The sequence below is a fragment of the Schistocerca americana genome, chromosome 7 (assembly GCF_021461395.2).
Source record: "Schistocerca americana isolate TAMUIC-IGC-003095 chromosome 7, iqSchAmer2.1, whole genome shotgun sequence".
Lineage (NCBI taxonomy): Eukaryota > Metazoa > Arthropoda > Insecta > Orthoptera > Acrididae > Schistocerca > Schistocerca americana.
This window is the reverse complement of record NC_060125.1, coordinates 356,860,183-356,886,216: the sequence shown is the minus strand read 5'-3', so window position 1 is coordinate 356,886,216 and position 26,034 is coordinate 356,860,183. Positions and strand designations below refer to the sequence as shown.

The window sequence follows — 26,034 nt, the reverse complement described above, 5'->3', positions numbered from 1 at the left end:
GTCTGCTAATTTCTAGTTGCCGCCACTCATACCTCACCTGTCATTCAACAATATCTTTGCCTCTGTACTTCCGCCTCGACTGACATCTCTGCCCAAACTCTTTGCCTTTACAAATGTCTGCTTGTGTCTGTATATGTGCGGATGGATGTGTGTGCGTGTCCGATTGTGTACCTGCCCTTTTTCCCCCTGGGATGGGCCTTTCTGCTCCCGGGATTGGAGTGGCTCCTTGCCCTCTCCCTTGGGGCCCACATCCTTTCGTGTTTCCCTCTCCTTCCCTCTTTCCTCCTGGTGTGGCGGCCGTTGGTTGCGAAGGCTTGAATTTTGTTTGTGTTTGTTTGTGTGTCTGTCAGCGTGCCGGCGCTTTCGTTTGGTGGGTTGCATCATCTTTGTTTTTAGATATATTTTTCCCACGTGTAATGTTTCCCTCTATTATATTCATATATAATGACTAAAAACAAGGATGATGTGGCTTGCTGAGCGGGGGCGTTGGCGTGCAGACAAGTGCAAGCACATGCACGGGGTCCAGGCTTTTGCGACCGACAGTTGCTCCGTCGCGGGGGGGGGGGGGGGGGGGGGGGGACGACGAGGACGAGGGGATGTGAGTTTTGGGGTGGAGTGGGGAGTCGTTCTGGTCCTGGGGGTGGGGGGACTTGCTTTGGGGGGAGGGGGGGGGAACAGGTGTGCACTCGTGCATGCACGCGTGCCCATCCGCACATATACGGGTGTCTGTATATGTGCAGATGGATATGTGTGTGTGTGTGTATACCTGTACCTTTTTCCCCCCAAGGTAAGTCTTTCCGCTCCCAGGATTGGAATGACTCCTTACCCTCTCCCTTAAATCACACATCCTTTTGTCTCTCCCTCTCCTTCCCTCTTTCCTGATGAAACAACCGTGGGTTGCGAAAGCTTGAAATTTGTGTGTGTGTCTGTTATTGTTTCTATCAACGTACCAATGCTTTTGTTTGATAAGTTACAGAATATTTGTTTTTAGATATATTTTTCCCACATGGAATGTTTCCCTCTATTTTATACACACACACACACACACACACACACACACACACACACACACACACACACACACACACACACACTCCCCCCTTCCTCTTCCGCATATGATATACCATTGTCTCTGATGAACATTCGCTGCCCCAGACAGTGTAGGGGGTTCTAGTAGATAAAATGTCTTAGTCACATATCTCAGAATGTACAAGGTGTTACCCAGTAGTTCCCAAAATCTAACACTAAATATCAGCATGGAGCACAAGATCATACTGTTTTTGTTTTCCATGTTGGTATTCTAATTGCTGTGGGTTTATTTGTCATTGTTATTTTTCATTTGTAGTTCGCTGTTGCTATTTGAGTTTACATATTGTCATTTGGAGGTAGTGAGTGGAGCTGTGGATGCTAGAAAATTAAGTGCCTACAGGAGAAATCGGACCATTAGCAACGTATTATTCTGCTGCAGTTCAACAGAGGGGTGACAGCAGCTGAGGCAGAGAAACATATGTGTCTTTAATAGGAATAATGCCAAGGGACAGAGAATGGCAAGAAAATGGTTTTCTCATTTACAGGAGGATTGTTTTGACATTAGTGACTCTCCAGGTTGAGGAAGACTTTCGACATTTAATGAAGATTGTTTAAACGCATTAATCCTCAATGATCCACATTAGTATACTTAAGAACTGTCAAAAGTGAAGAACTGTGATCATTCCAACGTTGTGCAACATTTTCATGCAGTGAGGAAGATTCAAAACTCTGGTAAATGGGTACCACATCCTCTAAGCTGAAATCACAAAAAATCAATGGGTGGCCATATGTGCATCTCAGCTTGCTTGTTATCAATTAGCTTGTGAACAACACTGACCATTACTATCCTGTACCATCACTGGTAATGAGAAATGGAGTCTTTATGCTAATATAAGTTAAAGAAAGGATTGATTGAGCCCAAACAAAGCAGAAACTCCCCGTATAAAGACCAGCGGTCATCAGCAAAAGATAATGTTATGCATTTGGTGGAACAGCGACAGTGTAGCATACTACCAATTTCTTCCCAGAGGTGTAACCATTACTGCTCACATTTACTGTCAGCTTCTAAAAAAATCTTGCAGACACAATCCAAGAACAAAGACCAGGAAGGTGGCGTGGACTGATGCTATTCCACGATAATACCTGCCCTTATTCTGCTAGACTGACAAGAAAGAAAGAAAGCTTTGGGTTTTGGAAAGTCATTCCACACCCACCTTATTCACATGATCTTGTGCCCTCAGGTTTTCGTCTTTTATGCTCTTTGTCGAACAACCTTCAAGGAACTAATTTTCTGGATGAAAATTTGCTCCAATCTTCACCTCAAAACTAGATGATTTTTACAGTTGTGGATTCGAAAAGTTATCCCAGCATTGGCAGACGGTTGTAAATAGTGAAGGAGAATATATTATTGTAGTCTAATGTCTCTGTTATGTTTAACTGTTGTGTTTTTTAAACTTATGGAAAAAACGCTATAAACTTATGCACCAACATAACACAATCACATCATGCAAGATGTGCCCTCATACCTCCAAAGTAGTGGTGCCCTAGGGAAAGCAGGCACTGATTTGAATCCCCTCTATCATGTCAAATCTTCATCCTTTCAACTTCATTTTCGTCTTGGGAAAGAGAAAGAAATTGCACAGAGCCAAGTCAGGTGAATACAGTGGGTCAGGATAATTTTCTTCTTCTTCTTCTTCTTCTTCTTCTTCTTCTTTCCTTTCCCCTTCCAGAAACTGCTGCATGATGAAAGATGTATGTGGCCTTGCATTGTGTGGCAAAGGACTTAGTTATTCTTGGCCACTTCTCGTGATGTTTCCTTCTCATATCCTTCCTTAGCAGCCTTAGAACATCACCAGATGTCATGCACCGTCTGCTTACAGTCTTTCACAATCGCATTCCGAACAGCACTGATAGTTTCTGCTGTAATGCTAATAGATGATCGTCCTGGATGTTCATCATGACCATCATCATCATTGTAGACATCAACAGATGTCTTACCATTTTTAAAAAATTTAAACCAGTCGTATGTTTGTGTCTGGCACAAAGCATCATTACCAAATGCTTGCACTACAATTTTGTGTGTTTCTGCATGTGTATTACTAAATTTAAAACAGAACTCCATACAGAAACACAATTCTCTCACATGGGTCATTGCAAATTTGCAAACATGAGCAAATTTCACACAGGAAACCTACTTATCAGCAATAAACAGGTCCGCTTAGATAGAACACACTTGGCATACTGACACTCGAAATCTAGTGGTGTTTGCTTGTACTACCATTTGTAATTGTGGGTCATTCAAAGTTCAGGAACTTTTGGGTAGCACCTTGTACTCTATGTGCTCTTACAACAGTCAGCAGTGTGGCACTGTGACAAAACTTTGGTGGTAAACTCCTTTTCAGCACTTAATCTTTCAAAACCTTCATATGATACAGTGTAATTTCTTGAAAACTGAAGATGCTCCACCTAGGATAGGAGAATCTTTTGTGTAGAGGAAGAAAATATTTGTATTTTGACAGTTGGGTGCATGAAGTCCCCATCAATGGCTGGAAGAAGAAAAATATATAAAATTCAACCATAAACAACAACAAACAAAAGATAGTATACAGCATTTGAACAGTGTTAGACTATTCATTTCTACCAAGTCCAAAGAATGTGCAAGCCAGAGTATGTGTTTGGTATACTGACAGTTTTCTTTGTTAATGGCCTGAAATTCATTATATTTACCACATGTTACTAACGTTATTGTAACTCTGGCCTCCAGAACCTTTTGTGTTCATAATATCTGACAACTATATTGTGGTGCAAGTTTGTATAAATGCACAGCAGAAAAGAGTGTAACAGAAAATGTAAATAACAATTTGTGCCCATTTGTAATATGTAAAATATGTTTTAAGAATAATGACACATGTGTTATTCAAACATCCAAAAACACTCACAGTCATGAATAGATAACACCAGACAGTCAAACAATGGAAACATCAGGTAGGAATATCAACAGTGTAGGAAAAGACAGATTGCTACTTACTGTAAAGACGATATGTCAATTTGCAGACAAGCATGATTAAAAGACACTCACGTATAGCTTTAGGCCACAGCCTTCATCAGCACACACACACACACACACACACACACACACACACACACACAAGCACAAGCACAAGCACACCTCATTTGCACACAACTGCAAACTCCTGCATCTCGGGCTGGAATGAAACATCACGTTTGATGGAAGCAGGAGTTTGCGGTCGCGCGCGCGCGCGTGTGTGTGTGTGTGTGTGTGTGTGTGTGTGTGTGTGTGTGTGGGCGTGCGCGCGCTATATGAGAGTCTCTTATACTCGTGCGTGTCTGCAACATGATGTGTCTTCTTTATGGTAAGTAGCAAACTGTCTTTTCCTGCAATGTTATTCCCAGACAGTATTATTATTTTTAATTCAAAATTAGAGATGACTATTTTTACATGGGAATGCAGGCTTTCTTGGTGAGTTTTGATGATAAAGTGTTCTTGGACTATCAGCCGAGTCAGGGTGTCCTTTTGATAAGTTTCCTACTCATCATCTTTGTCTGCACATGTCGAGTACGAAACTTGTCAAAATGTTGCCACAAAACTACGCTCTGACTCGGATGACAACCTGAGAAGATTTCATCATCGACTATTTCTACCTCGAAAAACAGTGCATTTTGGTTGCAGGGTCATGACTGTGTGGGGTGCATAGCATGTGCTACATGTGCTATTTGGGTAAACCATCTGCCCAATGTGCAACACGATACTCACAACTGATTAAATTCAACACTGCATAATCTATTCCTACCATTCCTGTCTTTTATACCATTTCAAACTTGACTATTATTTCTGGTGAAATTAACCTGAAATAAATACCATGTAGCTGCTTCAACTACTGCAACAACACTCTCATATTGCTATGCCATTACTGCCACAGTAACACACAAGGTTTCTTTCACAAATAACTAAGAGGAGATAGTCTCGGGGACTCTTTAATAGATTTTAGTATTCAGCTTGTAAGTAATTAGGGTCTTTACACTGACAAAAATGTATGCTCATTTACAGGATCAAGTTTGGCCTCTACTCGGTGGACTTCAAGCACTCGGACAGGAAGCGGCGTCCTAAGCAATCTGCACGAGTGATTGCCGCAATCATTAAGCGCAAGCGTCTGCCACAATGGCTGAACATGACTGCTGAAAGCATAGGCAAAAGTTTGGGTTAAAGAAGTATTATTGTGGCTATATGATCACTTCTTCAAAAAAATAAACTGTGATATTCTTTTACATCTCTACAGATGTGAAAGTGAAAGCACAACATTTTACTATAATGAGTTGAGAAATACATCCAGTCAAATATAAAAGAATTACACAGATATGGTGTCATACCTTTAGGAGCCCAATAAAAGAAATTTTGTATTCAACATGTAACACAATCATATATTATGTAGGTTACACAAATACAAACAGCCATATAACGATCCACAAGACTGATACTAGACAGAGTTCTTTAGACTTTCACAACATAATGTAGCACTACAGATATAATATAATAGGAGTACAATACTGCACATTTTAAAATGAAGTTTTTATACTAATGATCAGTCTCATATCTTTATCTACACTTCAGTATAAACTTTATACCAGTGGCAGTCAACCTGGTCCCTACCGCCCACTAGGAGGCATTCCAGCTTTCAAGGTGGGCAGTAGATGGTAGGGGTTTTAAAAACATTTTCATTAGGTTTCCATACAATCTTACTGCACCTCTGCTTTGTGCAACCAGTGGGCGTTTAGAAAACTTTACTAGTAAAAATCACAGAAGTTGACTATCCCTGCTTTATGCACACACAAAAATACACACACCAAACAAAACAAACCTGAATAATAACAACATCCAACATGCCACATTTTTTTCACATTTTCCCTTTCCCAGTAAGTTTCATAGTTCTGAACATTTATAATAAAGTTCAGCCACACAGAACAAGAACTAGATATCTGACAATATAATGAAACATTAGTCACAGCCAACATCCATGTCCATTTTTAATGTTATACAGTTAAAAATTAATGCATCCCATATAACAATCTCATTAGGTAAACAGGGTATAACAGAGTAATTTACAGTTTTGTTAGCTACAACACAGTGACAAGCTCAAGAACATTAAACTCCTTAACAGTGAATCTACTACTTTTATTTACATACATCTAATGAATTTAAACATTAAAAGAAAAAAGAAAAAAAACACTAACCTTACTGAGGTTTACCTATCAGTAACTTTTCTTACACTTACTACACAGAACAAATATCGACAGGATGGAGACAGAAATGCTAGAATTCCATAAAGAGGAAGTAATAATAGTACATGACATCTACAGATATACACTGCCAATAACTGAATGATGAATATCTTGCTGTAAATTATGGGCTGATGTTCACATTAAACTACTTGCTTTCATGTGTTGACAACCAGCCTCATAATTTTCAAATAGATAAAAGATGCCCTTAGTTCACATTTAGTTTGGTGGAGTCAACCCTTAACTACACCTCACCCCGCAGCATACTGGTGGAAGAGTAGTAAACAATAAGAAATTAAGGGTAAAATTTCAACACACTGCAGTTATTTATATATGCAGCCAACTGTGAAGAATATTTCTTCTCATACTTCACCTGAATACTGTCTTCACAGTGGTAATGAAAAAGGAAATAGTACATCCAAACATAAAGGCATGGGAACAGTAGATTCATTATTACATAAGAAACCTTTTCAAAAATTGTTTACATTATTTAATTATGCCAAGAGTAGTTAGTGCTAGCTTCTTTGGTGGAAATTAATTTCATGCTGCCAGCATGCTATAAAAGTAAAAGTCTTAGGATACTGATTCTTAGACTTGCAGCTTCTATCAAGCACTCTCAATATCACACTGCATAAATGTGAAAACATAACCTGGAATTGGAAAAAGGATTATGACACTCTTTCCCTTACATACTTTGTGTCAGCAGCAGTGGTTATAATAATAATAACAAAAATAATAATAATACAAACAAACAGTTTATCAATTATCCTAATTGTGAGAATTGGTAACCAGAATGAAACGTAAAGCATCATGTTGAAAATATTACATTACACACACACACACACACACACACACACACACACACACACACACAAACAAAAACATAAAAGTGACACACTGAAAACAAGCCAATATACAGTTTCATGCTGCCTACTCAGTGTTTCAGAAAATGAAGCATGCAGACTAATAACGCTGTATGGCACATTTTGACATTTTGTAGATTTGTGTGGAATAATGTTGTATACAACAGTCTGCGTCGCCTGCTGTAATAGTTGGCCTGTTTCCCATCCGAGGGCAGCACTAACCAGCGAGGAGATTCATGCAGTGATGCATGTTACTAGAATTGGGGAGTTTAACAAGGTGATGCTTAGTGCAAGTGGTTTGAAACATGCAAATAATTTGCAGAAAAGGGAAATGAACATCAGTACTTTGCAAGATATTAAGAGGAAAAGGCTTTGTAATGCTGGATTGGAATATAAATCTTGTAAAGGGAAAGTAGTTCCTGTGAAACAGCCTCCAATGCAGGTGAATGGAATAATGCTGTATGGGTTTTGTAAAAAGGTTTATGTCTATAGGTGCTGAGCCACAGAAGGGCACAACAAAAAGACTGTCAAGCAAGTAAGCATTCAGACAAAAAGGACTTAATCAGAATTACAGAGCGCACACACACATATGACTCTCACCTGTGAGTGTGTGTGTGTGTGTGTGTGTGTGTGTGTGTGTATGTGTGTGTATTTTGTCCAATTCTGATGAAGGCCTTTTTGGCTGAAAGCTTGCTTACTTGACAGTTTTTTTGTTGTGCCTATCTGCGACTCAGCATCTGTGATATACACTTGTGGCAACTATTGACCAACTCATATATAATATCTTTGTTTTGGCAAACTCTTTGCAAGCAGTCTAAGGCTGTGTGCAAAACAGTACACACGTGCACCATGAATCAAGAACGTATATAACCATATATGTGTGTGCTTCCAAGTAATAAAATAGTGTTCATTACATATGGTAGTGTGCATCATTGGATCCGGCAATCCTACAACACTAAACCGATACTGGTGACCCTGAATTTTGTTCATGAGTGCTACAACGAACTCTTGTACCGTCGAGCTGTACACAATGGATCGCTTGCTGCCCGCTACACTGCACACATGCCAACTAGGTTTTCCAATGGACGCTTTGGCATTGTTTTCCAATTACCCACCTTGTGTTGGCAATAGTTCAATGCAGTGATCGAACACACCGACTAGCTGTACTCAACAGGACAGTTTTATAGGTGTGTGTGACATTCCCCTACAGTGATGCATCTGATGACCCCCCTCTTACAGGCAGCCCCCTCGCCTCTCCCCTGTTAGGATTTAGTGACGTATCAGGGGCCAGCTTCGGAACGCATCATGCCGCCGCATACGACTCATGTGGAGATTCTGTCAACTCGTATAGGGAAGTGGTAGTTAATGTCAACACAGATTTTATTTGCAGCTCTAAAGTGTTTTCTGCTATGCAGCCAGATAATGCGTGTGTCTTCTATGAATGAGCCAGCTCCCCCAATGACAACTTAACCCACATTCATCTTCTCCAGTCTGTCCCCTTGCCTGTTGGTAGTGACCCATCAACAGTAAAAGTCCTAAGCACCTCAACAGGCATTCAGGTCCACTACCTCAGCTCCTCACAACCCACCGTCCCCTGTACGAGGATTCGCCCGATCAAGCAGGGCCATCTGCCCCCCTCACTAGCTCAAACTCTTCAGTTACTAATGTAATATAATTTAAGGCATAGTTTCAGTTTAACTATCGACTAAGTCTCGCGTACTATCTTTGTTTTGGCAAGCTCTCTCTGAGCAGTCTGTGGCCGCATGCGAAACAGTACACACGTGCACCGTAAATCAAGAATGTATATAACTGTATATGTGTGCTTCTGAGAGGTAAAATAGTGCTTATTACATGTGGTAGTGTGCATCATTGGATCCGGCAATCCTACAACACTGAACCCATACACTGAATTGTAATCCATCGCTTGATTTTCTACACATGTAGAGAAGCATATGTGCCCTGTACAGCAGTGTATGACACTAACAATGTACGTTGTGTCCATCCTCTGAAAACATTACAGCAAAAATATGTAACATAAATAAAATTGACTCCAGTTTTGTCTTATCATTGACAAAGAAATATAATACACACTCTGAGCACTCTTATATTAAAAAATGTGAAATATGATAATCCAGTTGAATTTACAAATTATAGAGCGCTGCTCTCAGTCGCCCTTTTCTGGTAGGTTTTATTACGCAAATCCAGATTTCGGCTAGTGCCTAGCCATTTCAATACCAAAAATACAAGAAGTACATGGTCAGACGATGCAATACAATGTTACAACTCATGACATAACATCTATGGCTTGTATATTAGATTACATACCAACATTTTCTAATCTCGATGTATGTTAGTTCCCTGTTGTTCGGACGTCAGTCAAAGTTCTTCAAATACTACTGAATAAAGAAGGTAGGTTGTGTGGGGAACACATCGATTGGTCATATTGCACCCTCTATATACGACTGACTGCAGCACTCTATAATTTGTAAATCACATAACAGTCACTGAGTGAACCCACATTTTCCCAATGGAAGGTAACCTGATCCAGTTTAATGTTAGATAGTAATTTTGACTGCATGATTCAGGATAATGTTTGCAATGCAGAAGTGTGCTCAAAAGAAGTATGCAAGGATATAAACCTGGCAATTGAGTTAAAGTTGGACAAAGAATATCGTGCCTTGATATATGATGAGCTGTCCATTTACTTGACAAAATCCATCAACAAAGGTGTGCTTAGCCAGATGAAAGAAAGGTACGACAGATGATGTTTCACGGAAACAAGTTACTTTCAAATACAAAGTCCAGCCAAAAGAAATGTGTCAAAAAACATTGTTTGACATATTCTGCATCATCCAGTGATGAATACAGACTCTTCAATATAAACTACAAGGTGGAATGACCAACTCTAAAGACAGTCGAGGAAAACATTTCAGTAGGCCGCATACCATATCACATGACAGCATGGCTCTGATTAGGGATCATATTTCCTGTTCTCCAAAGTAGACGAGCCATTACAACATGAATAAATATTCAAAGGAATGTCTGCCTCCTGATCTCAAACTCTCTAGAATGTATTGAGTGTTTACCAAAAAAATTCCTGAAAATCAATAAGCAGATCATACTATCAAAGTGTGTATCAAACAGATTTTAATTTACATTTCAGAGTACTAGGTTAGATGCTTGCAGACAGTGAAATTTGTTGTTTAACAAAATCATTGCAGCTTCTGACAAAACAGAACTGCACAACGCTGAACCTGAGAGGGTATGTTTGATCTGCTTTTGCATGATGCAGCTCAAAGTGCTAAAAAACGATACAGAAACAGGTAAAACGAAAAACAATATACCTATTATATGTGTTTAAAATGAACACACTTCATACACTGCAATCACAGTGTACACACTTTTACTTCTCCAAGGTGACAAGTTTCAACAGTTTCCATCATCCAATCTTCTGAAACTTCCAGAAAATTGCAAAGTTAATTTACATGAAGTCAAAGCATAAAAAGCACTCCAAAATACCCACTCTGACTTTATGTAATGTAACAGGACAATTTTATAGAAGGTACAGATCATCCGAGGACGGCAGCATAAAACTGTTGAAACCGGTAATCATGAAGCAATAAAAGTGTCTACACTGCGATCGCAGCGTATGAAGTGTGTTCATTTTCAACCATACTGATCGCCCCACAGCACAGCATGTGTGCCTTACAGAATTGTTTGTGCTGACCTACGAAAGGCTTTACTTCGTCCTACTTTGACGCAGTCCATGGTATTCTTACCAGAGACAGCTGTCGTCGTCTAATTTCATGGTTCATGATGTTGGTACTGAAAACATCACAGTAAATTTGTGGGATGAATCCAACACAAGGAGACATTTAGCTGAAATAGTTTCCCATCTGCTTGAATTCGTGACAAACAATTACAATACACTTGAAGAAGGTATGAGACACGAACTGATTGTATTGTCTTACTGCTGTGTTGGGCACAAAAATAACTGTAGATTTTTAGCGCTCTATTTCTATCAGATCGGCTGCAAGTACTTTACAGAAATACATCAAAAGTTTGTGTGTTCAGATCATAGTTTCCTACTTTCTGATATGGACTTCACAATGATCGACAAAAGAAAAAAGTGTCAAAAGTTATGGTTCCTTCAGAATGGAAGCATGTCATTGCTGAGGGCTTTGTCAATCCTTCAAAGCTGACCATTCACAAGATGATGGAAGACTTCAAGGAGACAGGATCCAATAAGTTAAGTTTCCAAAAAGCCACTTGCTTTGAAAATTATTCTGGCTGAGACTGTTTAGTGACATAAGCATGCATCTAGTTGCAATGTGCTTCGCACATGGGGAAGACATTGTATTGTCAAACAGTTTGTGAACATCAAGTAAAAAGCTTTCTGTTGCCTTTTGATTTTTGGTTGCTCTACAACTGGACACTGAAACTTCATAAGAAGAAGAAAATAATTTATTGGACACGATGAAATATCCTGAACCAAAATATAGGAATTTTAATGAAAATCTACAGTTTGACAACTAAGTTTAATGCACCAGATTTGTCTCTCAACTTTATAACAAACTCATTTTCTATTAACAATATAGGCAAAGACAGATTGCTATTTACTGTAAAGAAGACATGTCAAGTTGCAGACAGGCACGATTAAGAGATACTCGCATATAGCTTTTGGCCAGCATCTTGGGCTGGAATGTTCTATTACTTTTTTTAAGACCAAAGTTATCAGTTTACAATAAATATTATTTTGTATCTTGTCATAATTTTCTTACTTACAACCTTTGGATTCAAGACAACCTTATCATTACAGCAGAAGACAGATATGGAATAATGTTGTATATCTATTGCTATACTGTGTTTTTCCATTTTAATATTCACTTATTTTCATAAAACCTATGCTTACTGCAATTTTAAAAAGCACAACCAAGTATTTTCAATAGTTTGTATGCACAAACAATACATATCTGCAATTACATTATTATTTTACAATAATTTTCTGGAAATAACGGTTTTTGTCAATTTCCTAGAAACCGAAAAATGTGCCATACACCATTATTTGTGCACACATTTCAAATGACTGCATATATCCCTCTTCATACCATTGAAACAGGAAAGTTTTAAAACAGTGATACTGTGAAAAGAGGGAAAACAAGCACAACAAATATGGAGGCTATTCCTCTCAAATGATTTGATATTTGAAGGAAAGAAGTTAGGTTCTGACACTGATGAGTAATGCAATGTATTAGTTTCTGATTGGCTCACAAGCTAGGAACCTCTGGGCCATGGCATTTAGGTGTACGAAATCTTTACAGTGTTCTTAGCTGTGCGATTTAGAATCCAACGGATCACTGTCAGGGGAAGTGGAAGTTTTTCTTGCAGCCCCTTATCTGAGTAATTAGTCACAGTTTGTGGTTGTGGTTGGGATTGTGTGTATTACAGGCATCAGCCTACACTGTCAATTAATAATCATTCTTCCCTGACAGTGTCAAATAAAAGGACTGGTTCTCACAGACTGCACATTTCCACTATAATGTGGACATCCATCAACTCACAGCAAATAGAGGGTATATGAGAAAAATACTAATTTGCACAACATTTATAGTCCCAGCAATTACTGATATCCCAGATTGTGCAGTACTGCCTTCAGTTGCTCGTAGGTGTCAGGACTGTAGCTGTGGCAATAATTTCTGATTTTTCATAAACAAATATACTATGTATCAGAATCTGTTTGATTTATAACTAAAATGTCCAACGCTGCCTTACATGAGAGCATAAAATATACTACAAACTAAATGAGAACTCCAGAATAACAAATGACTAGATACAAAACAATTGCACAATAATCTTGCAGCACCAGAAGTAGTGATATATCAATCACAGTTAAAAGTATGTACAATTTCCCTCTAAACATCACTATGAAGTACAAATATGATTAAAAAATGTAACTCCAAAATAGTGTGTACTAAACTTCATCATCACTTGTATCTGCACTGTTTATGTCTTGGTACTGGAACTGAGTAACATGAACTTTTAGGGATGGCATCCGTTTCTTCAAATTTTCCATTACCGCAGCATCAAATTTGGAGCATTGTACATCCAGTGACCTGAAAAAATAGATCCTTTCCTGTTTCATATGGTGGTGGTGATATACCATAAGCTGCTTTAAAAGGAGGTAAATTAGTTCATAAGAGAGTGAGTGGAATCTTAGATTCGACAAAGACTGGGAATGAAACTAGCCACATCCTCTTCAAAGAAATCATTGTAGCATCTGAAATCAAAAAATCATGAGAAACCCAAATCTGAAAGGCTGGAAAGAGATTTAAATCTTAACCATTGCTTAATCTTGTAAGGTAGTTATGTTAGTGAAACTTCCTGGCAGATTAAAACTGTGTGCCCGACCGAGACTCGAACTCGGGACCTTTGCCTTTCGCGGGCAAGTGCTCTACCATCTGAGCTACCGAAGCACGACTCATGCCCGGTACTCACAGCTTTACTTCTGCCAGTATCTTGTCTCCGACCTTCCAAACTTTACAGAAGCTCTCCTGCGAACCTTGAGATCTCATTCTGGAAACATCCCCCAGGCTGTGGCTAAGCCATGTCTCCGCAGTATCCTTCCTTTCAGGAGTGCTAGTTCTGCAAGGTTCGCAGGAGAGCTTCTGTAAAGTTTGGAAGGTAGGAGACGAGATAGTGGCAGAAGTAAAGCTGTGAGTACCGGGCGCGAGTCGTGCTTCGGTAGCTCAGATGGTAGAGCACTTGCCCGCGAAAGGCAAAGGTCCCGAGTTCGAGTCTCGGTCGGGCACACAGTTTTAATCTGCCAGGAAGTTTCATATCAGCGCACACTCAACTGCAGAGTGAAATCTCATTCTAGTTATGTTAGTGTTTGTGTAGTCCTTTGATAAGTGAAAACACTCAAAATGAGTAGCTGGAAACATTTTCTGATAAATTACGGAGACATCTAGTTGTAAAATTGCTTCCGAGACATTGCCAAATTAAGTTGCTCAATGTCTGTTCTGCATATCTTAAAATACATGAAAATAAGGTATAACTTCATTATATTTGGCCACTTAAAACTGACATCTTGGGTGAATGGTTGAAGGAAAAGACACACATCAACTCATCAGCATACAGACATTACAAAAATGGTTCAAATGGCTCTGAGCACTATGGGACTCAACTGCTGTGGTCATAAGTCCCCTGGAACTTAGAACTACTTAAACCTAACTAACCTAAGGACATCACACACATCCATGCCCGAGGCAGGATTCGAACCCGCGACCGTAGCGGACGTGAGGTTCCAGACTGTAGCGCCTTTAACCGCTCGGCCACTCCGGCTGGCCAGACATTACAGCCTGTTGCTACCCTTGTCAGACTGTATTTGCAAGTCTGGTCTGGAGTCAATTTCATGCAAGGGACCAGTACAGTAAGTTAACAATTTTATGGTTGTGCTTACACTGTGTTACCCAATTTACAATGAATTAGTGTACTTTGGATGATGTGTCAGTACTGACATTTGTGTACTTATATATTTCTAGTGTTTTCAACAATTATTTCTCAAATATAGCACAGCAGTTAATAAATACACAACATGACAAACAGCCAACCAGTCCCTCAGATAAAAAAAAAATTGATTCAAACACATTACTCCTGCACCCAGCAACACCTGAGGAACGGTCAAGAATCCTAAGAGAATTACCTAATAAATATTCAGTGAGTGTTGATGAGGTACCAGATGCTATTATCAAAGCTAGTGCAACATTTATTGTGGAACCACTAACAGACATAGAAAATTCATCTTTTGAGAGTGGTGTATTTCCAAGTAATCTAAAAACTGCAAAAGTAACACCTTTGCATAAGAAGGGTACAAAAAGTGATATTGCTAATTATGGACCAGTTTGTTTTGTCAGGTTTCAGCAAAATTATGGAAAAAATGTTCCTTAGAAGATTAACAGTTATCTTAAATAAAGAGAGGCTGATAAGTGACTCCCAACATGGGTTCCCAGCTGGAAAGTCAACTCAGTCAGTCATTTTTGCCTTCTTAAATGAAGTATTAAAAGCAGTGGATGATAAACAACATGTATCTGGAACATTTCTGGATCTAAGTAAAGCCTTTGATGTAATTGATCATAGTATTCTCTTTTGTAAATTTAGTAATTATGGAATTAGAGGCCAGTCTGAAAAGTGGATCCACTCGTACCTCAGTAATCATCAGCAGATTACAGAAATAAAACACAAAGACAGTGAAATACAAAAAAATTCTAGTTTTTACAGTGATGAGCAGAAAATCAAGTATGGAGTCCCCCAAGTGTCAGTTCTAGGACCTGTCCTATTTCTGCTGTATGTAAATGACTTGGTTAGTAAAATACATGATGGAACCACTGTAGTGTTTGCAGATGACACTAATATTCTAATTAAATCACAGAATGAGGAAAATCTGCAGGAGGCTGCAGTATCAGTTAACTTTCATACTACACAAAACCTCCATCCTGCAAATCCTGAATCAATGTCGAAGGAAAAAACATGTTGAAAGTCAGTCATACAAAATTTCTACGTGTACATTTTCAGGCAGATCAGAAGTGGGAGGTACACCTAAACAATTTAAATAAGAGACTGAATTCACTAGCATTTGCTGTTAGGATCCTCACTCAAAATACAAGCTGCTCATCCGTGCTGGCAATGTATCATTGCAGTATGCAGTCGCTACTTATGTACGGAATAATTTTTTGGGGGGGAATTCCACAAACACTACATAAACATTTAAAATACAGAAAAAGATTATCAGGGTGATAAAAAAAGCTAAGTGTAAGGATTCCCGTAGACCCCTTTTTAAAACCCTGAAAATATTGCCACTGCCTAGCTTGTACATATACGAAATACAAATTTTCACAAAAGGGAGCATCTTAAAAAAAAAGAAAATCTCTTCAAACACAACTATGATATACACACATATGAAACTAGACAGAAGATGAACTTACACAGGAACACAGTAAAAACTAACTAGGTTTACCACTATCCCATATCACATGTACAAATAATGTACGAAACTGATTCTAGGACCAATAAATAAATTTGGTAGTATATATTTCTTAATTTTGTTTTATGGACATTTGTTACCCAAATGTCAAAAGGGACCATATAAACACAAGAAATATGCTGTTGTGTTTATCTGGTTTTGTCATTATATATAGACATTATGACCTGGACACCATTTGTACTTGTTTGATGTTTTACCTAGCAGCCATGCATCTACATTTATATCTACCATATGATGCATGGTGGAGGGTACCTCGAACCAGTATTGGCCGTTCCCTTTTCTGTTCCACTTACAAATGGAGTGAGGGGAAAAGAGACTGTCCATATACACCTGCATGAGCCCTAATTTCTCTTATCTTGCCTTCAAAGTCCTAATGCAAAATGTATTTTGACAGCAGTTGAATCATTCTGCAGTAAGCCGCAAATGCCATTTTTCTAAATTTTCTCAATAGTGTTTCATGAAAAGAATACTGTCTTCCCTCCATGGATTTGTGTTCACAGAGCATTTCTGTAACACCTGCATTTTGTTCAGATCTTCAAGCAACAAATCTAGCAGCACATATCTGAATTGCTTTGATTTCTTCCTTTAATCCATTCTGGTCTGGATCCCAAACACTCCAATAGGACTCAAGAATGGGCTGCACTAGTGTTCTATATGCAGTCTCCTTTACAGATAAACTGCACTTTCCTAGAATTCTGCCACTAAAGCAAAGATGACCATCCGCCTTTCCTACTAGTGGTCTTATGTGCTCATTTCATTTCATATCACTTTGCAATGTTATGCATGGAGATTTAATCAATGCAACTGTGTCAAGCAGCAAGCGACTCATAATGCCTTCATCAGTAAATGGTCGCAGACTGCTGCTCACCATATTCATCTAATCATATATGTGTACAGAAAACAGCAGTCCTTCACACTTCCATGAGACACTCCTGATGATATCACTGACTCTGATGAACACCCACTATCCAGGACAGTGTACTGGAGTCTATCAATTAATAAGTCTCTGAACCACTCACATATCTAAGAACCTATTGCGTATGCTTGGACCTCCATTCCACTAACAGTTAGCAGTGGGCATTGTGTCAAATGTTTTCTGGAAATCTAGGTATGTGCAATCTGCCTGCTGCCCTTCACTCACAGTTCACAGAATATCATGTGAGAAAAGAATAATCTGAGTCTTGTAAAAGCAATGTTTTATAAATCCATGCTGATTTTTGGACAGAAGGAAATTTATTATATCCAAATATGTTTAAGATTTCAGTGGCAAAATTATATTAAGGATACTAGTCTAAACTTTTGTGAGTCTGTTCTTTTACCCTTATCATACAATAGTCATCTGCAGTTGTTGTTTTTTTTCAGTTGCTTGGGATTTTGCCCTGGGGAACAGACTTGTGATAAATGGAAGCTAAATAAGGGGCCAAAGCCAAACAGGGATTCCATGTGGAACTGGTGATTTATTTGTTTTCAAATATTTCACATGCTGCTCACTGCCAGGGATGCCTCTTACTATGTCTCACATGAGAGCCTGTGCTACTGTCAAACTAATGTATGTTTGTATGATCCTCCTGCAAGAATGATTTAATAAATGTGAGATTTAAAGATTAGATTAATACTTGTTCCATAGATCATGAATACGACACTTCGTAATGATGTGGAATGTGTCAGGTTAATAAAAGATGTCAGTACAAGATATTGCATTACACAAAATATTGCATGACACTAATGTTTAAGTTGTTTTTTTTTTCCCTCCCTTAATTTATATCTAAAAATTCAGCCAATGAGTAGAAGGAGTTGTCATCTAGAAATTCTTTTAATTTATTTTTAAATGTTGGTTGGCTATCTGTCAGGCTTTTGATGCTGTTTGGTAGGTGACCAAAGACTTTTGCGGCAGCTTAATTTACCCCTTTCTGTGCCAAAGTCAGATGTAACCCTGCATAGTGAAGATCATCCTTTCTCCTGGTGTTATAGCTATGCACACTGCTATTACTTTTGAACTGGGTTGGATTATTAACAACAAATTTCATAAGTGAATATATATACTGTGAGGTTACTGTGAGGATCCCCAGATCCTTAAATAGATGTCTGCAGGATGACCGTGGGTGGGCACCAGCAATTATTCTGATTACACGTTTTTGAGCAATGAATACTTTTCTACTCAATGATGAATTACCCTAGAATATGATGCCATACAAAAGCAGTGAATGAAAGTAGGCATAGTAAGCTAATTTACTGAGATTCTTATCACTAAAATTTGCAATATTCCTAATAGCATACATAGCTGAACTCAGACGTTTCAGCAGACCATCAATGTTTTGCTTCCAGTTTAACCTCTCATCGATGGACACACCTAAAAATTTTGAAAATTCTACCTTAGCTACAGACTTCTGTTCAAAGTCTACATTTATTACTGGAGTTGTGCCATTTACTGTACGGAACTGTATATACTTTGTTTTATCAAAATTTAAAGAGAGTCTGTTTGCTGAGAACCACTTAATAATTTTGTGAAAAACATCATTTACAATTACATCACTTAGTTCTTGGTTTTTGGATGTTATTTCTATACTTGTATCATCAGCAAAAAGAACTAACTTTGCATCTTCATCAATGTGGAATGGCAAGTCATTAATGTATATCAAGAACAGTAAAGGACCTAAGACCAAAAACCCTGTGGGACCCCGTACCTGATAGCCCCCCCCAGTTCGAGGAATCAGCTGATGTTTTAACATTACATGAACCACTTATTTCAACTTTCTGCATTTCTCCAGTTAAGTAGTTAAGTATGAATTACACCATTTGTGTACTGCCCCCCCCCCCCCCCCCCCCCCCCCCCGCTTCAAACCATAATGATTTAGCTTATCTAGAAGAATTCCATGATTTACACAATCAAAGGCCTTTGAGAGATCACAAAAAATACCAATGGGTGATGTCCGGTTATCCAGAGCATTTAATATTTGATCAGTGAAAGCGTATATAGCATTTTCTGTTGAAAAGCCTTTCTGAAAACCAAACTGACATTTTGTTAGTACTTTATTTTTACAAATATGGGAGGCTACTCTTGAATACATCACTTTCTCAAAATTTTTTGATAGAGCTGTCAGAAGAGAGATTGGGCTGTAGTTGTTGACATCTGATGTATCCCCCTTTTTATGCAATGGTTTTACAATGGCATATTTCAGTCTATCGTGGAAAACACCCTGCTCCAAAGAGCTATTACATACGTGGCTGAGAATCCTACTTATATGTGGGGAACAAGCTTTAAGTGTCTTGCTGGAAATGCCATCAATTCCGTAAGAGCTTTTACTTTTCAGTGAGTTTATTATTTTACTGATTTCAGAGGGAGAGGTTGGTGGAAATACAGTTGTTTCAAACTGCACAGATATGGCCTCTTCTATTAGTAGCCTTGCCTCTTCTAGTGAAGATCTAGATCCTATTTTCTCCACAACATTTAAAAAATGATTATTGAAAATATTTTCAATTTCTGATTGTTTGTTAGTACACTTGTCATTCAGTTTTATGGCACTAAAGTCTTCCTGTGCTCTTGGTTGCCCTGTTTCCCTTTCAATAATATTCCAAATTGCTTTAATTTTATTATCAGAGTTACTGATCTCAGACATGATACACATGCTTCTGGACTTTTTAATAACTTTTCTTAGTACCACACAATAGTTTTTATAATATTGAACAATTTCGGGGTCAGTACTGCCTCTTGCTGTTAGATACAGTTCTCTTTTGCGGTTGCAGGATATTCTTATTCCTTTAGTTAGCCAAGGTTTTTTATAGGTTTTCTTGGAATTATGTTTAACTATTTTCTTGGGAAAACAATTTTCAAATACCCTTAAAAATGTATCGTGAAATAAGTTATATTTCAAGTTTGCATCGGGTTCCTTATACACTTCATCCCAGTCTAGCTGCTGTAGGCTTTCCCTAAAGTTTGCAATATTTATATTGTTAATTGAATGCACTGCTTTGAAATTCTGATTTGATATACTGCATGGAGCTATGTCATGTACTGTAACTAGCTGTGCACGATGATCTGAAAGACCATTCTCAACAGGATAAGCATTTATGTCCTTAAACTTATGTTGGTCTATAAAAAAGTTATCTATCAATGTCCTGCTGTTCTTTGTTATCTGAGTAGGAAAATCAATGACGGAGCTCAAATTGAAAGAACTGAGTAATACTACAAGGTCATTCTTCCTATTACACTCTTTCAGGGAATCAACATTGAAATCCCCACAAATGATAATTTGCTTCCCCCTGTCTGACAGATAGCACAACAAAGCATCCAAGTTTTCTAGAAATAGCTGGAAATTCCCTGAGGGGGACCTATACACTGTTACAATTATGAAAGTGCCATCATTTAGTTTTAGTTCAGTGGCACATGCTTCCATATGTTGCTCTACACAAAATTTTTTAGTTTCTAAATTTTTTACACTGTGGAAGCTTTTGACATATATGGCAACTCTTCCTCTCATCATATTATCTCTACTTACACGTGCAGCTAATTTGTACCCATTGATGCTAACCTTTTGCATATCAGGGTCAATGTGATGCTCAGACAGGTATAGTACATCTGTTACATTCTCAGTTTCTATATCTTCTAAACAAAGCAGAAGCTCATCAATTATATTCTTCAATCCCCCAATATTTTGATGAAATATACTAACATTATTTTTCACTTTACTTTTGTGAGTATCTTGAACTTTTTTAACATATTTAGTACTTGTAACTCTTCAGGCTTTCCCGGCGATCTAATGACATCTTGGGTTGTCGGGTGTTCTGCCGGATATCAGTGTCGTACTTGCTCGATATTTCGGTCACATAGCTCGTAACCTTCATCAGGTGGGACCTGAGACTCTCAGTCTCAGGTCGCACCTGATGAAGGTTACGAGCTACGTGACCGAAATATCGTGCAAGTACGACACTGATATCCGGCAGAATACCCGACAACCCAAGATGTCATCTTTAGTACTTGCCTGGCTGAGTTTCCCACTGGACACTGATCTTACACTAAAAAAGAGTTTCCACCATGAGATGTAGTTCCTCCCCCCTTTAAATATCCAGCTTTCCTTTGCTGTCTTCTGTTGGCATGCCAGACTGGTTGACAAGTGGCTGAATAGAAACCTTCAATACAGTTCACAATTTTACACAGGTCCAGAATTTTCACAGGTACTCGGCAAGTGTTTTCCATAACAAATTCTTACAGCACAAAGGTTTGCATTGCAATTCCTGCTGTATCCAAATCAATATAATTTATTACTCTTCAAGGTGTATTTTATTGAAATTTTTTTTTTAAAAAAGTACATTTGCAATTGCACTGACTACCAGATACAGCATCTGTTAGTCATGTTTTACTTACTGAGATAGGGCAATGTTCATTTCATTTATTTTGTTTCATTGGCACACCATATCTCCTCAGTTTACTAGCATACATATTTACAATAGTGACACATGACTGGTTTCTCCTTGTATAAGTAACCTGCATGAATAAGCTTCCAAGGACACCAACGGCCAGGACAAAAACTGTAATGTTTGCTGATGATACAAAAATACTAATCACAGGTCCAAATCCAACCTTACTACAGATAGCTCAGGTGATAGTAGCACAAGGCTACAATGATTTGCAGCTAAAGGTTTAAGCCTTCATCTTACAAAGACATATTATGCAACTTCAAACAAACAATAACAACATTTCAGCACCAGAAGTACATAGACATTAATGATCATACACGAAATAAGAGTATCTAAAATTCCTTGGGATCCAATTCAATAACAAATTTAAATGGCATCACACATATAAGTTAATCAAGCAGCTCAATTCAACGTAATTGGCATGATGAAATTGTAAATTGAAAATCATTCATTTCAGTTCACAGTTCTTCAATTGCTTAGTTCATTCATTTTGATATACAGAATACCAGTACGAGAATACTGAATGTATATGTGTGTGAGGTTGAAATACAATGAAATGATAAAAGTCATGCGACAGTGCACACACACACACACACACACACACACACACACACACACACACAAAAATCACTTTTGTTCTTGATTGAAAAAATTAACACAGTTCACAAACTTGTTATACAACATAACACTAAACTTGAATTCATAAATAAGGTTCAGTGTTGATCTGAATAAATACGGGACATGTTTGGCAATGCTGCTACACCAGTTCTCATCAGGATTATTGAACTTCAACCGCAGATAGTACATTGTACTTATGGAGTATTTACTGATGGTTTGGTGCGTAAATATGAAAGGAAATACAGGAAAGAAATTTCCCCACTGTAGAGCACAGTGGTATTGCTTCCCAGTTTAAGACATTTGCCGAGCATGATGAAAACATACATAGCCATGCATTTAGGTAGCTTTCTGTGAGGACAAAAGTTTCAATACTTTCCAGGTTTTAAGGCCATTGTTATTCAATGCTGAAAATGTATGTATGGTGTTCTAAAATTATCTTTATAACTTTTATCACATATAGTTCAGAAATGGAGATAGGTAGAAAGGTGTGGTTTAAGGCATATGATCTCTAGAGACCGGGTTATATGCATCATAAAAACCCTTAAAATATGCATGCAAATATACATGAAAAATGCTTAAAAATGGAGATGTCTAACGTGCTTCAAGAATTTGCTATTGTTGTTGGTGACAGGCGGATGAAATGCACGTAAGTTGCAGCGCAACTGTTGATATGTACAGGGCCAACTTCGAGATATATTGAATGCAGAGGTGCGCTCGAAAACTGCATAATATTTTATTTAAAAAACAACATACAATCATGAATTTTTTTTTTTTTTTTGAGCAGCATTAACTTTTAATTAATACTATTGGACCAAAGCATCATTTGTAATTTATTTTATATTTTTCTACTATTGTAAACATAAATGACCAAGTACTGTTCCAAATGTTCGGTAGTAAGACTGTCTTCGATCACTCAAAACATTTTTATAAGCAGAAAAGGACCATTCTACATCAACTGAGATAACTAGGCAGGATTTGAATTTGTGTGCTATGTTGGCACTTATTGTTTCTGGTAAAAGTTCAAGCATCCCATTAACAAAACTATCAATTTGGCACAAGGGTTCAAAACTTGGGCTATTGTTTACAATGTTTTCAAACTTTTCTTTACGTTTTCTTGGGAATACCTTTCATTTATTCATTATCTGAATTGATTCATTCAATGCCAAACCTTGAGTTTCAAGTTTTATAATACTTGCAGGTATATGTGAAAAATGAGTGTTAATCACAGCAATGTCTTTTTTAATGCAGGAATCATTAAAAGCTTCCTTGCACCGGCAAACTGACAAAGCCCCTGCGCTATTGAGGTCATTTATTACCCCTTTAGTGGCCTCAAAATGTTCATTGTAAAACAACACAGCTTTGACCCACATACCCCAACAAGTTACCACTCATTCGGGAGGTAAAGGCACATTTGGTAGTTTTTCCTTGTTGATCTTAATGCGAGCTGGAGTGTTTAGAAACACTTTCTTTGTGGATGAAATCAGTGTATTTACATTCACAAATGTGGAACACACTTGTTCAGCAAGTCAGTGTACTCCATGAGCAAAGCACGTCACATCAATCAAATTGGGATAAAATACTCAGAGGGCTTTTCGTGCTTTGATCATATAGGGAGCAGCAGCTGCAATAAACATAAACACCCTTTCATCTCCAGAAGATTCTGGACATATCTTTCTAATACCCTCATCGACAAATCTGGCTTTCGTAGAATGATTTACTTTTTCAAGTTCTTTGCAGGTTGCTAAACAGGAAGAAGATGGCTCTTCTTTTAAAGCACCAACAATTAAATTTACAATGTAATGGCCACAAGTGCCTGTAGTGTCATAAACAGAAATCCAGATAATGCTTTCCTTGAGTTCATTGCATATTTCTTCCAGAACATTTACATAAATTGTCGGTATGTAATTTTTATGCAATGCTGATTCATCGGCTATATTTTGATTTAAGCAATATTTCTGCAGGAAGCCTTTGAGGATAGGGTTTGTAAATCTGTTCAGAGAAATATTGCTTGCAATGAATGCTTCACATAGATCCATGTTAAACTGACTTTTTCGGTTACCTTTGGACAAATCCCTGCTACTGCAACTTGCTGTTGTCAGAAGTTGTCATGTGCCTTTTTTCTGCATTCCTGCGAATGACATGCTGGTCTGTCTGAAACTTTTTTTGCACAAAACATTTTTCTCACAAACTCGACAATATAAAACAATTCCGTCATATGTAAAAGTTCCCAGATGGTCAGCTATCCACGAAAAAAAATTTTTTTTTTTTGAGCGGCATGGTGCACAACACATTACACACTACACATCATAAACATGTACAACTGTGTACAAGTAAATAGAAAGCTAAACTGAAACAATGGACAATGGATGTGCGACTAAAAGCTTGTGCAGTTTAGTTTAATTGTTGCTGACACCTACAGTGTGACAGCAGATGGGATTAACAGGGGAGGGGGAGGGGTGCAGGTGCAGGAGCATTGACTGTATCTGTCCGTTCTTGTTCCTCTTGTGTAATGATTTCACTAGGCAGTGGCCTGTCAGTTAGCAAATGCATGCAGTTCACACACACACACACACACACACACACACACACACACACACACACTCACAAGGACTATTTTTCTTCCTTTATAGTTATTGATGAAAATGGCTACTGCCAGCAGCTGGCACACTGTGTGGAATGGCTGATACACATCAAATCTGACACCCACACCAACATCACATCTGATCATCAGACAGTGGTTGATGAGGTTTAAGGAATATAAACATCTCATCAAAAGGACAAGTTGTGGCCATACAAGAATGAGTGGCGCAGGTGTGGAACAGGTGCAACAGGCATTTAACCAAAGTGCACCCAAATCAATCTATCGGGTCTCTCAACAGCTGCAGCTACCATCAACTACAGTGTACAGGATGCTACACCAGAAAATGAAGCTTTATGCCTACAAGATGCAGCTTCTGTGTGATGACAGGCCAAAGTGCATATCATTTGCAATTGAGGTTCTGAGTCACATTCATGGTGACCCATACAATCTGAGAATGGTGATGTTTATGGACATCACTTGCTTTCAAGTGTCTGGGATGGTAAACCAACACAATACGAGAGCATGGCGCTCCGAGAATCCCCACTTAAGCATGGAAATTGTGTGCAGCTGTTCAAAGTTAAACATGTTATGTGGACTGCTTCATGACCATGTGGTGCAACAGTTTTTCTTTACGGGATTATCAATAACCTCGACTGTTTATCAGGACATGTTGGAACAGTTTTCATTTCCACAAGTTGAAGAACTGCAACCTGGCATCATGCTGCAGCAGGATGGTTACCCTCCTCATTGGACCTCAATCATTGGGAATGCCTTGGACGGCACATTTCCTGGTTGATGGATTGGCAGAGGAGGACCCATTTCCTAGCCCTCGAAGGTCTCCAGATGTAGTCCCATTAGAGTTTTTTCTTTGAGGCTTTGTGGAGGATGCTGTCTACCAGATTCTGTGCAAGATCTGCAGGCTTGCATCAGAGCAGCAATTGCACATGTTAATGAATACATGCTAGGCTTGACATGGAAGGAACTGGAATATCGTTTAAATATCCTGCATGCTACATGTGGAGCAGACACTGAACTCTCTTAAACAGCCACTGAAACTTTCGGTGTCTGTGAATATTATACCACAAACCAAAACTTTCTACCTATCCCCATTTCTGAAATAAAGGTAATCAAAGCTGTAAATATAATTCTGGAACAACCTGTATATTTACAGTGTCTGCTTAGATAGAGCTGTC

The 26,034-nt window shown here is 38.3% G+C and overlaps 2 protein-coding genes across 4 annotated transcripts in view; one reads left to right on the top strand and one right to left on the bottom strand.

The window, feature by feature from the left end:
- Window positions 1-5,255, top strand: part of LOC124622928 (myrosinase 1-like) — a 197,487-nt gene extending 192,232 nt beyond the window's left edge. Inside the window, exon 11 of the mRNA XM_047148718.1 lies at window positions 5,099-5,255. Within this exon, the coding sequence (XP_047004674.1) occupies window positions 5,099-5,255 (157 nt within the window). The remainder of the gene's footprint in view (window positions 1-5,098) is intronic.
- Window positions 5,256-12,911: 7,656 nt separating this feature from the next.
- The window catches only part of LOC124622026 (S-phase kinase-associated protein 2-like), a 188,268-nt gene continuing 175,145 nt past the window's right edge, over window positions 12,912-26,034 (bottom strand). For all 3 annotated transcript variants that reach the window (XM_047147582.1, XM_047147580.1, XM_047147581.1), the window contains one exon: window positions 12,912-13,300. In XM_047147582.1, the coding sequence (XP_047003538.1) occupies window positions 13,159-13,300 (142 nt within the window). In that variant the 3' untranslated portion in view covers window positions 12,912-13,158. The remainder of the gene's footprint in view (window positions 13,301-26,034) is intronic.